The sequence below is a fragment of the Rhinolophus sinicus genome, linkage group LG12 (genome assembly GCF_036562045.2).
Source record: "Rhinolophus sinicus isolate RSC01 linkage group LG12, ASM3656204v1, whole genome shotgun sequence".
Lineage (NCBI taxonomy): Eukaryota > Metazoa > Chordata > Mammalia > Chiroptera > Rhinolophidae > Rhinolophus > Rhinolophus sinicus.
This window is the reverse complement of record NC_133761.1, coordinates 43939852-43953141: the sequence shown is the minus strand read 5'-3', so window position 1 is coordinate 43953141 and position 13290 is coordinate 43939852. Positions and strand designations below refer to the sequence as shown.

The window sequence follows — 13290 nt, the reverse complement described above, 5'->3', positions numbered from 1 at the left end:
TGGAGTGTGGGAGCTGTTTCCGTGAGGTCCGTACGCCCACGCCTTCCTTTTCCTACAGCTGTGCCGTGTCCTTTGGTTTCATGTCAGTAATGACATGTTAGTTACTGAGTATTTATCATCACAGAAATAAGCTGGGAGGAATAAAGCCTCCACTGGAAACGGTCACCAAGATGGGCCATGTCACAGAGCAGTTTAGTGTCTGCACCAAATCAGGCCATGTTCTGTTTGCATTTCCACCTCCCAGCTTTTCGGATCCAACGTGAAACCTTCTTTGTGACATTACATTACATCGGCTTCTCGCCACCTGACCAGTAGGGCCTGTTTGTCCCCGAGGAATGTTTGAACAGCTGCCAGTAGCAAGTTCTGTTTATGTCACATATGTGGATATTTTATGAATTAAGGTAAAAATAGATGAAGCAAACTAAGATGTGTTCGTCCGTATAGTTACACTGGACCATCAGACTCAAACACATTAGACAGTTAGGAGCTAACTGAATTATCACTAGTTTGCATAAATTATAGATGAGTCAGCGGAACTCTTTTAAAAAGTAAGAAAAACTTTTTATCTATCTTCTTTTGACATTCATTTTTTGTCAGAAATGAACTCATGGTGGAATAAAAATATATCGGCTGTTGGGTGTGTGTGTGTGTGTGTGTGTGTGTGTGTGTGTGACGTGTTCCCTTACTTGGGGCTGTCACAGAGCAGAGGATTATCTTGGACTCTCAGCAGCCCGACCCTCCCCACCTCCCCCACAGCAGGATGCCCCATCATCCCTGCCCCCCCACCTCTGCCAGCTACATCCTGTCATGTGTAGAGAAGGAGGCAGTGCCCACTGTATGCTGTGAACCTTAATTACTAGTTATTTCACCATATGCAAAACCAAATTGACAACATGATGGTCTCTCAGGGATGTTTGTCATCTTGGAGAAGATTTGAAGTGTGGAGGACATCCTTAAAGCTTTACAGACGTGCTAGTGGAAGGACACTTCTGCCACGATGTGACAGAGGAATGCGTGGCCGGAGAACGTGCATGCACTCTCAGCACAGCGTCCAGCGGGCATGGCCTCTGATGGCACTTCCAGCCCGGTGCCCCTGGCGTTCCAGCCTGGTTTCCCTCCTGTGCCCCTGGCAGCCTCCACCATCACCATTCTTTCTAATTAACGGGAAGTGAGTGACCCTCCGTAAACCAGACAAGCAGGTAGTCTCACTAGGAAACGTGCCCAGCAGCCAGAGGAGACAGTGGGATAAATTAAGAACAAAGCCCCCCTGATGCAGACCCCAGTGCAATTTCTCAGCCATTAATCAAATCATATGAAAAAGACATCGCAGCACTAATACACCTGCCGTATCCCTCGGATTCCAACTGTAGGTGCTTCCGTGCTCAGGCACCAAGGGGAGAGGCTCCAGGGGTGGGGGAGTGGGTAATTAATGCAGTCCTCGCTCTCACCCCCACCTCGTCAAAAGCAGGACTTCTTTCTGCGTGCCAGCCAGCATTTCTGGACCAGCGCTAGGCCAATCGGTGCCGATTTAGAAGAATATTATATTCCCTTTCCTGCCTAGCTCTCAAATCATTGACTGTGGAGGTATTGGTGCCAAGAAGAGAAGTGGCCCCGTGCTCCGATAAAGCAGGGGAGTCACACTGCTCATGGTTACTGCTTCCCATCAGATCGTCCTCTGCAGGTTTCTAGTGAGATTACGGAGCTCATCTGTCACCACCACCATCTTTCTGTTCAGAGTGGGTCCTTTAAGCCAACCCACAGTGGTCACGTCATCTTACTGTCGGATTGGCATGTGTCCATGTGGCATGCACACAACAGCCATGCATCCACACGCGACGTGTGATGGAACCACAGCGTGTGGCATTGCCTCATCAGGCTCTCGGGCTCCTTGGTTTAGCAGAACACATGCACATATGCACAGACACGCATGGACAAGTGGACACAGCTGCATTTCACAGGAACCCCATTACTTGGGCCCTAGGTGGGCCCCAGAAGCTATCAAGCGCACAAAGATACAAGTGTTTATAGGAAAATTCTAAATCTTATTTCAGGTCTTGACTCAGATGAGGAACTTGCGCTGCTCTGCCACCACACACCCTACCTAGGTGATTGTCGGGGCCATCGGGGCTCGATAGTCTGTGACCTTTCATTTCTGTTTCATGTGTCTGCACGTCTGCATGGTGACTCGTGCTCGGAGGGTTGGGCACGCCCAGGGGAGGTGTGTCCTGGCCATTGGGTTTGGGGAAAGATTGAGAGGCCATCCCCAAGGCCCTGTAGGTCAGCCAAGTCATCGTCCAGCACCGTAACTTCATGCACCACTGGCAGCTCTGGCATTTGTTGCGATGTGGGGAGAAGAAAGAAAATTGGCTCCAGCAAATCCAGTATCTGCTAATTGTCCCCATGGCTGCGATGTGTGTATGCCATCCAGCCCAGGACAGCCAATCGGAATGCTTTCTGTCTGCCTGAGTTTGTTTTTCTTTGTTTTGTTTAAAATGGGCAATAACGGACTTGGGGGCGGGAAGGTTTTATTTAATTACTAAGTTCATTTCCACGAGGAGCTATTGCCTTGGAGCTGTCACGAAACCTTCCTTCTGTGTCTCCCTCCTCAGACCAGAGAGTGTCCTCCTTCTGCACCTTGACAGACATGCACCACCGACAGGGCTTGGAAGGGGCCCAGGAGTTGCCGCTGTGTGTCGATCCAGGCAGTGGCAAAGATTTCCTGGATACCGCTGGGTATGTGAGCCCCTGTAGGCCCCCGCCTTCGGCTGCCCAGGGCCCCCGTGACTGACAGGGATCCGCTGACCGTGGGCAGCCAGGGGACCACTGCCACGTGTGCCCTCCCCTAGTCCTGCAGAACCGAGGAAAGGGACTGAATGGGACTGACCCGCTCCCCTCCTGCGGGTGGATGGCTCTGAGCTGCTCTGCTCCGTGGGTGGGTCCCGCCTGCTGGGATGTGTGGCCCCGTGCCCACGGTGCTGAGGCTCACTGGGGTCATGTCTGCTGCCTGATCACTGTGCCAGCACCCACCAGCCTGCCACCTGCAAGGCCGAGCGTGCTGACCTGCCCAGGCCACATTTCCTGCCAGAACCTGGTCTTCACCCAGCCTCACACCTTCTACTAAAGTGTGTCAAGAACGAGCCATCTCTTGTGCTCTTGACGTGCTTATCGCCCATGGACGACATAGTTTTATCTGTGCCATCCATCCCTCATTCCAACTTCTCTATGAACTTCAGTTACGTTAACTGCACAATCACCTTGGTAATGACAGGGAAAAGCAAATTGGGGGAATTGAATCTTTGTTTTGCTTCCCAACTTCATTTGGATTTACCGAGTCCCGGTTGGCTACACTCACTGAGGTAATCTACCTTTTGTTTTCTTACCAACGTGTATACCTAGAGAGCGTCTGAATCCTTGTTTTAAAGCAACAGAAACCCTGGAGGGCTTTTCCACCAAGGCAGCAATCTGTCTACTCCAGCTCTGACGTAATAGTAGTCATTTCCTTGCCGGGCTCTAAGCACATGAAATAAAGTTTTAAGTGAAAATTTTACCAACAAAACTTCTGAATGCAAGGTCTTGGGTGCTGTGGGCTGGTGTCTTCCTAATTGTCCTGATTTGCAGGGAGCGGGCACCATCAACACTGACTGGCAAAGTCAATCAGCTGGAGTTGATTCTTCGGCAGCTGCAGACTGACCTTCGGAAGGTAAAGCAGGCAACCTCCTTGAAATCCGTTCTCAGAAGTCTTTCTCGTACACAGTCAACCCCTTCTAACTACTAGAAATAAAAATGAAGTGACTCAGGGAAAATAATTGCCCTCCTCAGTACCCAACAGTAAATGAAAACAGTCTCCTGAGGTGAAATTCTGTTTTCTGTCCACAGCTAATAGATTTCATTGTAGAGGGACACAGGAGCCCAGTAGACATGACTGCATGCGGGTGAGCCCTCCCCGTGGCCAGTCTTGACAGTGAGGCAGACACGCAGCAGGCTGGCCGGTGTGGGTCACAGTGCCCGTGGTGAGCTGACCTGAGAGCAGTTAGCTGCTGCCAGAAAGCCTGGTCTCCCCAAGCTGCGGCACTCCCGCCAGGTCGCCTTGTGAGTCCCGGGGCTTCTCGCCTCACATCAGTGTGTGTGAGCGAGGTCAGTCCTCAAAGGAAAGGAAAGAATTCTCGTGCTGAGCGCCTGTGTACCCAGCACTGTGCCGGAGGGCGTCGTGCTGTCCCAGGAAGTGGCGTGGAGCGCAGCAGCTGGGGGTGATGGGCGGTGGGGAGGTGTCATGGCAGGGTTTTCTTACCCTCCCCTGGTTTTCTCACGTCGTGGTTTTGTCTGTTGAAGAAGGGAGAAATTACAGCGGGTCTCACTGCTGATGGAAATGATTTTGCCTGGAAGGAAGGAGTGGTGAGGGTGAAGCGAGAGGGTCATGGCTGAGCCAGCGCACAGGGAGGGAGCCGGCCTTGGACCAGGGTACAGACAGTGCCTGAGTCGGTGCCAGAGCAGAGCGTGCGTATGTGCACGTGCACGCCTCTGTGTGTGTGCATCTGTATGACATGTGTGCCTGTGTGTGTGACGTGTGCCTGTGTGTGTGCACATGTGTGTGCCTTGTGTGACAGGTGTGCCTGTGTGTGTGCACACATGTGTGCCTGTGTGTGACGTGTGTGATATATGTGCCTCTGTGTGTGATGTGTGCCTGTGTGTGTGATGTGTGTGCCTGTGTGTGACGTGTGCCTGTGTGTGCACACGTGTGTGCCTGTGTGTGACGTGTGCCTGTGTGTGCACATGTGTGTGCCTGTGTGTGACGTGTGCCTGTGTGCACGCATACATGCTTCTGTGAGTGTACCTGTGTGTGTATGCGCCTGTGTGTGTGACATGTGCCTGTGTGCACACATGTGTGCCTGTGTGTGACGTGTGCCTGTGTGTGCACATGTGTGTGCCTGTGTGTGTGACGTGTGCCTGTGTGCACGCATACATGCTTCTGTGAGTGTACCTGTGTGTGTATGCGCCTGTGTGTGTGACATGTGCCTGTGTGCACACATATGTGCCTTGTGACGTGTGTGCCTGTGTGTGACGTGTGCCTGTGTGTGTGCACACGTGTGTGCCTGTGTGTGACGTTTGCCTTGTGTGACGTGTGCCTGTGTGTGCACACGTTTGCCTGTGTGTGACATGTGTGCCTGTGTGTGTGACGTGTGCCTGTGTGCACACATATGTGCCTGTGTGCCTGTGTGTGACGTGTGCCTGTGTGTGTGCACACGTCACCCAGGCATACATATATCCACACACGTCATCCAGACAGAGATCAGGTGACAGAGTGCTGTCGTTTCTTCTTGCAGCATGAACTGGAGTGAGTGGTAGGAAGTAGTGAGAGGCTGAAGGGCAGAGGACAAGTGTCGGGAGAGGCTAAACGGACCAGAGGTGTTTGGTAGGATTGCCAAGCGAGGCTGAAGGTACATCCAAATCTGCAGCCTGAGGGAAAGTGACATCTTTCGGTGGAGTTGTGTTTTCTCCAGCTCGGATGAACAACTGTCCTAGTTTTTCTGGGAGAGAGATGTGGTTTCCGAGCTGGAATCTGCAAAGTCCAGGCAAGCTGGGGTGGCTGGTCACCCTGTCTCCAGCTGCAGCTGTAAATTGGTTGGAGGGTTGAAGTTAACCAATATTAGAGTTTAGACAGGAAATTAAGACCAGGACTGAGAGACAAGGACCCTGAAGTGTGTATAGGATGTGATTAAACTAAGGAACCCTGCGTCTAAGCTGGGTGAGGGGGAATATTTTCACTGGAGGGGGTGTTGATGGACACTGAAAATAAGGCAAGGTTGGTGGATTAGACAATCATTGGATTATTGGAAGAGTGGATATTTGAGACGTTAGTTTTTTAAAAAGAGGTGGTGGTCAGGAAGTGGGAGCTTGAAGCATTTAGGAAATTAAACAGTTGTCCATAACACCAAGGTGTACAGGATATGGCCATGGGAGTCCGGGGTGCGGAGGTCTTGGTTTCAGGATCAGAGGGAGGAAGTGATGGAGAGACAGGATTGGGGGAGAGCGTGAGAGGAAGTGATGGAAGGACTGGATTGGGTGGAACATCTGTGTGGATTTGGGGTCATCAACAGACATGATGGGGGTGGGGAGAGAAAACGTGAACCAGGTTCTAGAAACTCCCATTACTGATGGGACATGCAGTAGATCATTGCAGTGGGGTGGGGAGCGGGTACGACAGCCTGATGTCATGCGTCTCAGGAGAGCTGGAAGTTCAGGGAGGGGCAGCGAGGGCCGAGATGGTTCCCTGCCCGACCCCCAGGCCTGTGCTCTCCAGGCTGTGGAACAACCCTCAGAAGCCGTCTCCTCAGGGGAGAGAAAAATCGTTTACGGCATGAAGATGAAGAGGACTTTCAGGAAAGAGGTTGAAAGTTTAGGTTTCGGTGACAAAAATACGAGTTCCTTTGTCGCAGTAAAGGGGGTGAAGGGTCTTAGGTGGGCACCTGAGTCTCAGCAGGGATGGAGGGGTGTTCTGAGCCACATTGGGAAGGGGTGTCTCCGTGAGCCTCTTGTGACTGAGGAAAGTCCGGACATGGGTGGCCTGAAGCTGCTCTCATGGGGAAGTCGGTTCTCACGCTTGGGACGGTGTCTTTTAGCCGTGTGGTGAGTCAGGTGGTCCCGGGAGGCCTGCGAAAGGGTCAGGAAGCAGAAGCGAACATCAAGAGTGGTGCAAGACCTGCCAAGGGTGGGAAGGGTCCCTGAGGAAGCTGCAGCCATCTGACATACTGCCTCCGCGGAATCTGCCGGGTGTCGCAGTCGAGTTAGATCTCATTAAAAGATACCAGCTGTTGTGACCTGACGATGACCCTGTCCCTGTTTGGGGCAAGACACCCCTTTGAGCATGTGGGACTGAAACTTGTACGTTTTCCTTACTACGCATTGCAAACTCCAGACGTGAGTCTTCTGAAAAAGCTTGTTTTTATATAGTTCTGAATGGTGACCTTTGAAAGTCACCGTGGAAATACACTGTAACAGGAAAGCTTCTGGGCGGAATGAAAGGCCTGTGTACCTACTAGAAACACACCCAGGACCAACAGCTACGTGAACGCCAGTTTTGGTCAAGTAAGGACGTTCGCCTACAGCTGTGTGTGTCCAAGGCACTGCTTTTAGTCTTTCAGTATAGTGTCCCTTTTCTGGATAGAGGACAATTTCTACTGTGACTAATAACCTTGCTATATAACAGCAGCTCTGATTGCCGTTGGGAGCAAAGTGGGGTGAACGGGAGGAATGTGTGTCCCTTTGTTTTTGGCAGCAAACGCTAGCAGGCAAATCACCTGTCAGGAACTCAAACCCCGTCTCCCCTCAAAAAATAAATCAGTAAAAACTAAGGGTTAGGCCGCGCGTTGCAGCTTAGGAGGCAAGTGTGGGGACCGCAGTGACCATGTGTGTTTGTGTCCTTGTGTCCTCACCAGGAGAAGCAGGATAAGGCAGCCCTCCAGGCAGAGGTGTGTCACCTGCGGCAGCACAACCGGCGTCTGCAGGAGGAGTCGCGGGCGGCGTCCGCCCAGCTGCGCAGGTTCACAGAGTGGTTCTTCAGCACCATTGACAAAAAGCCGTAACCCGTGTTCTGGCCACCGCCCAAGGGGACCGAGGGGACCGGGAGGGGCTGTGGAGCTTGTAACTGTGCTTCCGGCCGGGCCTAGTGTTTTTGCTGCCCCACCCTGCCCAGCACCATCACCGTGCAGGAGGGAGCACGATGCCTTCTCGGTGGCGCCAACGTGAAGATGAATGTAACTCCCATGTGGAGATGAATGTAACGCGGGCGTCGGCTTGGACCTTCTCTTGGGACTCGAGTCAGCGGTGCTGTGGCTGGGCTTACCTCAGGTGGGAAGGCAGTCGGGTTCTTTCCTGTGTATCAGGTGACCTGTAGAGATGTTAAAGCAATTGACCATAGTTTCGGCTTTAGTATTGTAAAATAAACACGAAAACAAGTAATCAGACATATACTTTAATGTTAAAGGTGCTCTATTTTTTTGGATGTACAGTAGTTTTCTCTCCATAGCCACATTATCATAGCAATAAGAAAGGGGCATCATCCGTAGTCGGGGAAGCCGCGTCGGGGAACATACAAAAGCACTGATGTGTTTCACACTTGTTCCAATGCAGTAACTTTAGAGACTTATTTATTTGCAGGAGCAAACGGTGCCTGAATATTAACAGTGTTCTGATTTTTTAAAAAAGCTACATATGCCTTGTAAATGGCTCACTAAGTAGTCACTTCAACCTTAGCTCACTTTTGTATAGTTAACGCCGTGCTGAAAAAAAAAACATAAACCTGCTTATTACTCGAACTCTCTCCCGTATGCTGTAAGCCCGCGGGTCACGTGTACAATGCCAAATTGATCTTTGTACAGAGGCTTTGATGAAGAGTCTTGTATTTAACACCCTTATTTAAGCTTATTTAACCTTAAATTGTTAACTATATAAAGGATGGTTTGGCCTGCACCGTGAGGAGGGAGGTGTAGGCAGCCCCAAGCTCAGACAACACTGGGCTTGCCGGGACAACACGGAGGACCAGGGCGGGAACTCTGATGACGGATGCTGCTAGTGACAAGTTGTTTGTATTGCTTTACCATTTTTAACTGTTCTATTTGAGATGAACGTACATTTTGCTTTTTTAATAAATGTTTAAAAGAGTCCACATACGTAATGGTGTTGTCAGGTGAATATAGATTTTTATGATCTAATATGTCAACAATCTGAGTGTATGTGAATTTATTTCGGATCATTTAGGATCTCTAACGATACCACTTGGCCTCCTATGGAATCCCTGCTTGACTTCAAGTAAAGGAGTAGCTAGTATTTATCAATAGCTGCTACATGCCAGACACTCACTGCTCTCTGCACTTTCCATCCATCTTGTGTAACCCTAACAGGGTCCTTACTAGATAGTTGTGGGAGTCCCATTTTACAGCTCAGTAAACAGGCTCAAGGTAAGGGATTTACCCAAGGTTGCCTTCTGGTTTTTTTTAATCAGCATCTTATTCAACAAAGAATTTAGTGTTGCCTACAAGAAAATACATGCAATCAAATAGTAGGAATTTGCAAAGTCAGCAGGGAGGGGTAAACCGTAACTTTGAATCACATGTAAGACAGACAAAGAAGAACCTGGGCCCAAGTGAGAAGGGAAGCACAGTAAGCGGCAAAGTTCTCACCGTCCTGAGAACAGAAACCATATCAAGAATCAGAGGAAGCAAAGTGAGTCTAGAGTTTAGCCTAAAAGGGACTCCCCCCCTGGGCTTCGCAGGAGAGGCACTGAAACTCGTCCTTTACGTGACTGCAGGAGACGCGGCCCAGCCCCGCAGGACCAGGATCTGAAGCCACCCTCTCGACAGACCCAGGCTCTCACCCCCAGTGCACCCAGTGAATGCAGCTTCTTGGGCCAGGGGGTGCGGGTGGGGGCCAGGCAGCTGTGTCCCTGCCCCTCCCTTTCTTTCCTGTCACTGTGACTGAGGAGCCAGCAGCGATGGGGACCAAAGGCCCTGTCTTCACGGGGCCTGCAGTCTAACAGGGAGACAGCGATGAGATTATTTCCGTATGTGACAGACAAATACAAAGAGTGCGTGGGGCAGGCTCCCTTCAGTCAATACAATAATAAGTGACATTTTTTGAACAGTCACCCTGTGCCGGGCACTGTTCTGAGCCATATCTACGGAGCCACCCTATGGGCAGGAGACCTCTGAAAGTGAAGAGAGCAGGCCGTGAGAAGCTGGGGGAGGACACCCGAGGAAGAGGGCACATGAAGGTCAGGGTCCCCAGGCTGTGGAGAGACCGGTGGGGAAGGTGGTGGAGGTGGCAGGAAGCGGTCAGTCAGAGCCAGGTCACTGAAGACCCCCAGACCGCTGTAGAGTCCAGTTTGTTCTAAGTCAAAAGGAAGCTGTGGGGGCAGGAAATCAGCATAATGTGATGTACATTTTAAAAGGATTGTTCTGACTTGTGAAGGAGAAGGGGGTGGACGAGGACAGGCAAACTTTTCTGTGTAAGGCATGTACTAAATAGTTTAGGCTTTAGAGTCACATCCTGTCTCTTGCATATTTTAAATTCTGATTTACTACCTGGCAGGGCCAAGAACTTGGAGGGAAGGGGCGGGTCACACTTGAAAAAGTATTTGTAGATAGAACCCAGAGAACTGCTGTTGGGTTGGAGATGGGAGGGAAAGATATGATTCCGGGAGAAGTCCTGCACTGGGGAGGGATAGCCGAACTGCATGTTCTCTGGCCTTTAATAAAATTTTCACAACAGTCAGTTACCCTCTCGGGGAGGACTGGACACCAGCTCCTCCCTGTAGGTCAGAGGTGCCTGTGCTTTGGGGGGCAGCTGAGCAGATGGGAAGGGGGCGTTGATTAGAGAAAAGAAATCTTGACTTAAACCCCACTGAATGGCAGGCCTGCAGATGAAAGCAGAGGGTTTTTGTGGTTTTGTTTGAAGAAATACTTCTCAGTCTACACTAGCAAAAGAATGAATCACCTCTCAAGTCAGGGTCCCAAGGGCCATGTCCAAGAACATGGCCGAATGGGTCTGGCCTGTTAGGCTTTTTCTCAAATGGATGTTTCCAGTCTACAACCAAGACGTAGGAAATCCTGTCAGGCTCCCGCAGGGAGTGTGGTTTGAGCAACTTGGCATCCTGTGAACTCACAAATGACCCCTTAACTCAACGTGTTGACTTTCTGTGAGGACTTACTGCATACAGACTGATTAATACATCCAGTAAAAACATCATTATTTTAGAATAATTGATATCAAACACTTTTTTTTCTAACCAAGTACTGCTCTGTTCGCAAGGCCATTCTCATATGTGACAAAGTTAATGCGTATATTAGAGGCTTTTTTCCTGCTATGCTCAGTATGGCAGCAGGTTCATCAAGAAAAGTAGGTTATATTTGGGGGGTGCGTAATAATCCAGCCCAGCCTTTGCTGACACCGAAGTCAACTCTTGGAATGCCAGGAGTCTTGTCCAGCTAGCCCATTGAAATGCACAGTTTGATTACATATCATTAGCAAGGAGTCTCCAGGAAATGCCGAAAGCCACAATTCGTCTTGCCTGTAAGAATAATGGTCTTGGTAGGTTTCTTCACAACCAGAACTGGGGTCAGTGGTGAGTACTTGGGTATTAAAACCTCTTGCTCCTCGTGTACAATACTGGCCTGAGAAGCCTGGGACTGCCTTGTAAGGACAGAACACACATAAAACTGAGACTGAACAACGAGTAAGTTCCCTTGGTACCAATAAGGAAGGTATGTCACTAGAAACAAGCCACCGTCTGTGACAAAGCCACCCCCTTTACCATGACAGTCACATCCGTGCAAAACTTTTCCAAGAGATGAAGGCCCACCCCCCACTTTCAGTTCCAGCTTCTGGAGACGACTGAGTAACCCCAGATCCTCTAAAATCAAGCTAGTGTTTGTTCTTCAGAATTTTCTAGTTGGAGGAGGTGACGATTTTTACAGACGCTTTGCTTCTTTGAATGACTGGTTAGTAAGAAAAGTAAGTTCCCATTTACTTGAGTGTTTGTGGATTTTGTGCTTAAATTTAAAACCATTCCCGCAGTTCAGGCATCCCACTTACCAGATGAAAAGAAAGTAAGGTGGACCGGGGTTTAATTCCGCACTTGTTTGGAGGCAGGTGGGAGGTAACTGTGCTTGCTTCTGCTCCACAGGAGGAAAATGGTAAGAAACCTGCTAAAATCCAAGGAATGCATTAGGTTTCTGACCCATGACCTTTAAATTAACCCAAAGACCAAGCGTCTTGACTTTCAACAATAGGAATTAGGCAGAACTTAAGCACAATGGATGTCTCCTCGTGAATTTTATAAAAGGTTTAAATGAGCTTATCCCCAAAGGTGACATTCTTGCATTTTCACATTTGAGATTTGGGACCTTTTAAGTAACTTTTTAAAAAGTCTTTTAAACCCCCTCCTGTTCAACTTAATATCAAAAAATTTACTGCCCTCTTAAATGCTTACAGTCAAAGTTTTGATACAATTATTAGCATCTGCAGACTGAAAACACTGACCTCTGTTTTCCATCCCTAGTTCCAGAGAGCCGCCTAAAATTTGCAGAGCTGCTTGGTTCCTCAGAAGAGCAGGTGAGAACTAACCAGCCCCTTGACATGCAAATGTCCCTTGGGGCTAAGCTGGCTGAGTTAGTAAAGAGCAGTTAAGGGCTAAACTAGGCGTCTGGCCATGAGACCCATCCACCTGGCTGGTGGCCCCCGGGTCAGTGTTCTGTGCTTTTAACATCAGCTGCTCTCCCAGCCCTGCCCTAGCCAGTGAAACCGTGAGGAAGGCTTATGCGGGAAGCGGGTTCAGACTGCGAGCATTTCAGTGACTTATCTGCCAGGACTCGGTGCTGGCTCAGAGGGAACAGCTATAAGCACACATCTGCAGCTGGAGACGGCAGACCCTGGCAGGGACCCCTCCATCACCACGTGTAGCATCAGTTGGGCCTGGGGGGCTGGGTTCTCGCCCCTTTTCCCCACGACTGTAATCATTCATAGCAAACAAAGTGGGATGGAGCTGAACGCTCCATCGCAGCAGAGTAATTATACGGAGTCACATGGCCTTCTCGCATCTGATAAACACCTTATAGAAGTCATTACTGAGCCCCATCTGGGCGGAGGGCTTGCCAAACAGCAGGCTAAAACTCACACCCACTTCCATGAATACGGAACTCCAGGAGGGGGCATTCTGTATCCCCCTGAATTAAGTACTTGAGAACAGCAGGAGAGGAAGCAGCCCTTCCTGCAGCAGGGCTCAGAGGTCAGCGGGGTTAACCCCTCAACTCCCACTTGACCCCTGTTTGTTGTCGTTTGGAAACTGTGTGGAGGCCATTGTCCAGCCAACATCATTCTAAAACCGTTTCACTTCTGAATGGCTGTGGGGAGGGGAGTGAATAGAGGGAGGGCTGCTAGTGACTTTAATATTCGGGCCACCCTGTTTATACTCATTCTGCTGTTGAGATGAGCTCTGAAATGGAGCCTTTCTCCCCCAAAACAGATTCTTACTCCGTTCTTTTAACGAAGAGCCTCTTAAGTAATTTGCCCTCCAATGTAAAATTGGACTAAACTAGGCTACCTTAATTGTCTACTCTTTATTTGTATGAAGATTAGTCCTTCCAGTGACACTGATTTCCAAATGTGAAATTGTGCTGTTTAAATATTTTGCAATAAAGCAGCCATACAAGGAAAGATGTCTGCAAGGGTCTTACCTTCACTTGTCCCAAGAACCAACTTAGGTGCATGAACTTAGCTCATATAAATACGTTATATTAA

At 49.6% G+C, this 13290-nt stretch overlaps 1 protein-coding gene across 3 annotated transcripts in view; it reads left to right on the top strand.

The window, feature by feature from the left end:
* The window catches only part of SIPA1L2 (signal induced proliferation associated 1 like 2), a 201773-nt gene extending 193107 nt beyond the window's left edge, over positions 1-8666 (top strand). For 2 of the 3 annotated variants that reach the window (XM_019712888.2, XM_019712889.2), the window contains exons 20-23: positions 2052-2105; positions 2610-2733; positions 3619-3700; positions 7434-8666. In XM_019712888.2, the coding sequence (XP_019568447.2) occupies positions 2052-2105; positions 2610-2733; positions 3619-3700; positions 7434-7580 (407 nt within the window). In that variant the 3' untranslated portion in view covers positions 7581-8666. The remainder of the gene's footprint in view (positions 1-2051; positions 2106-2609; positions 2734-3618; positions 3701-7433) is intronic. The other variant, XM_019712891.2, reaches the window with a different exon arrangement.
* The last annotated feature ends 4624 nt before the right edge of the window (positions 8667-13290 follow it).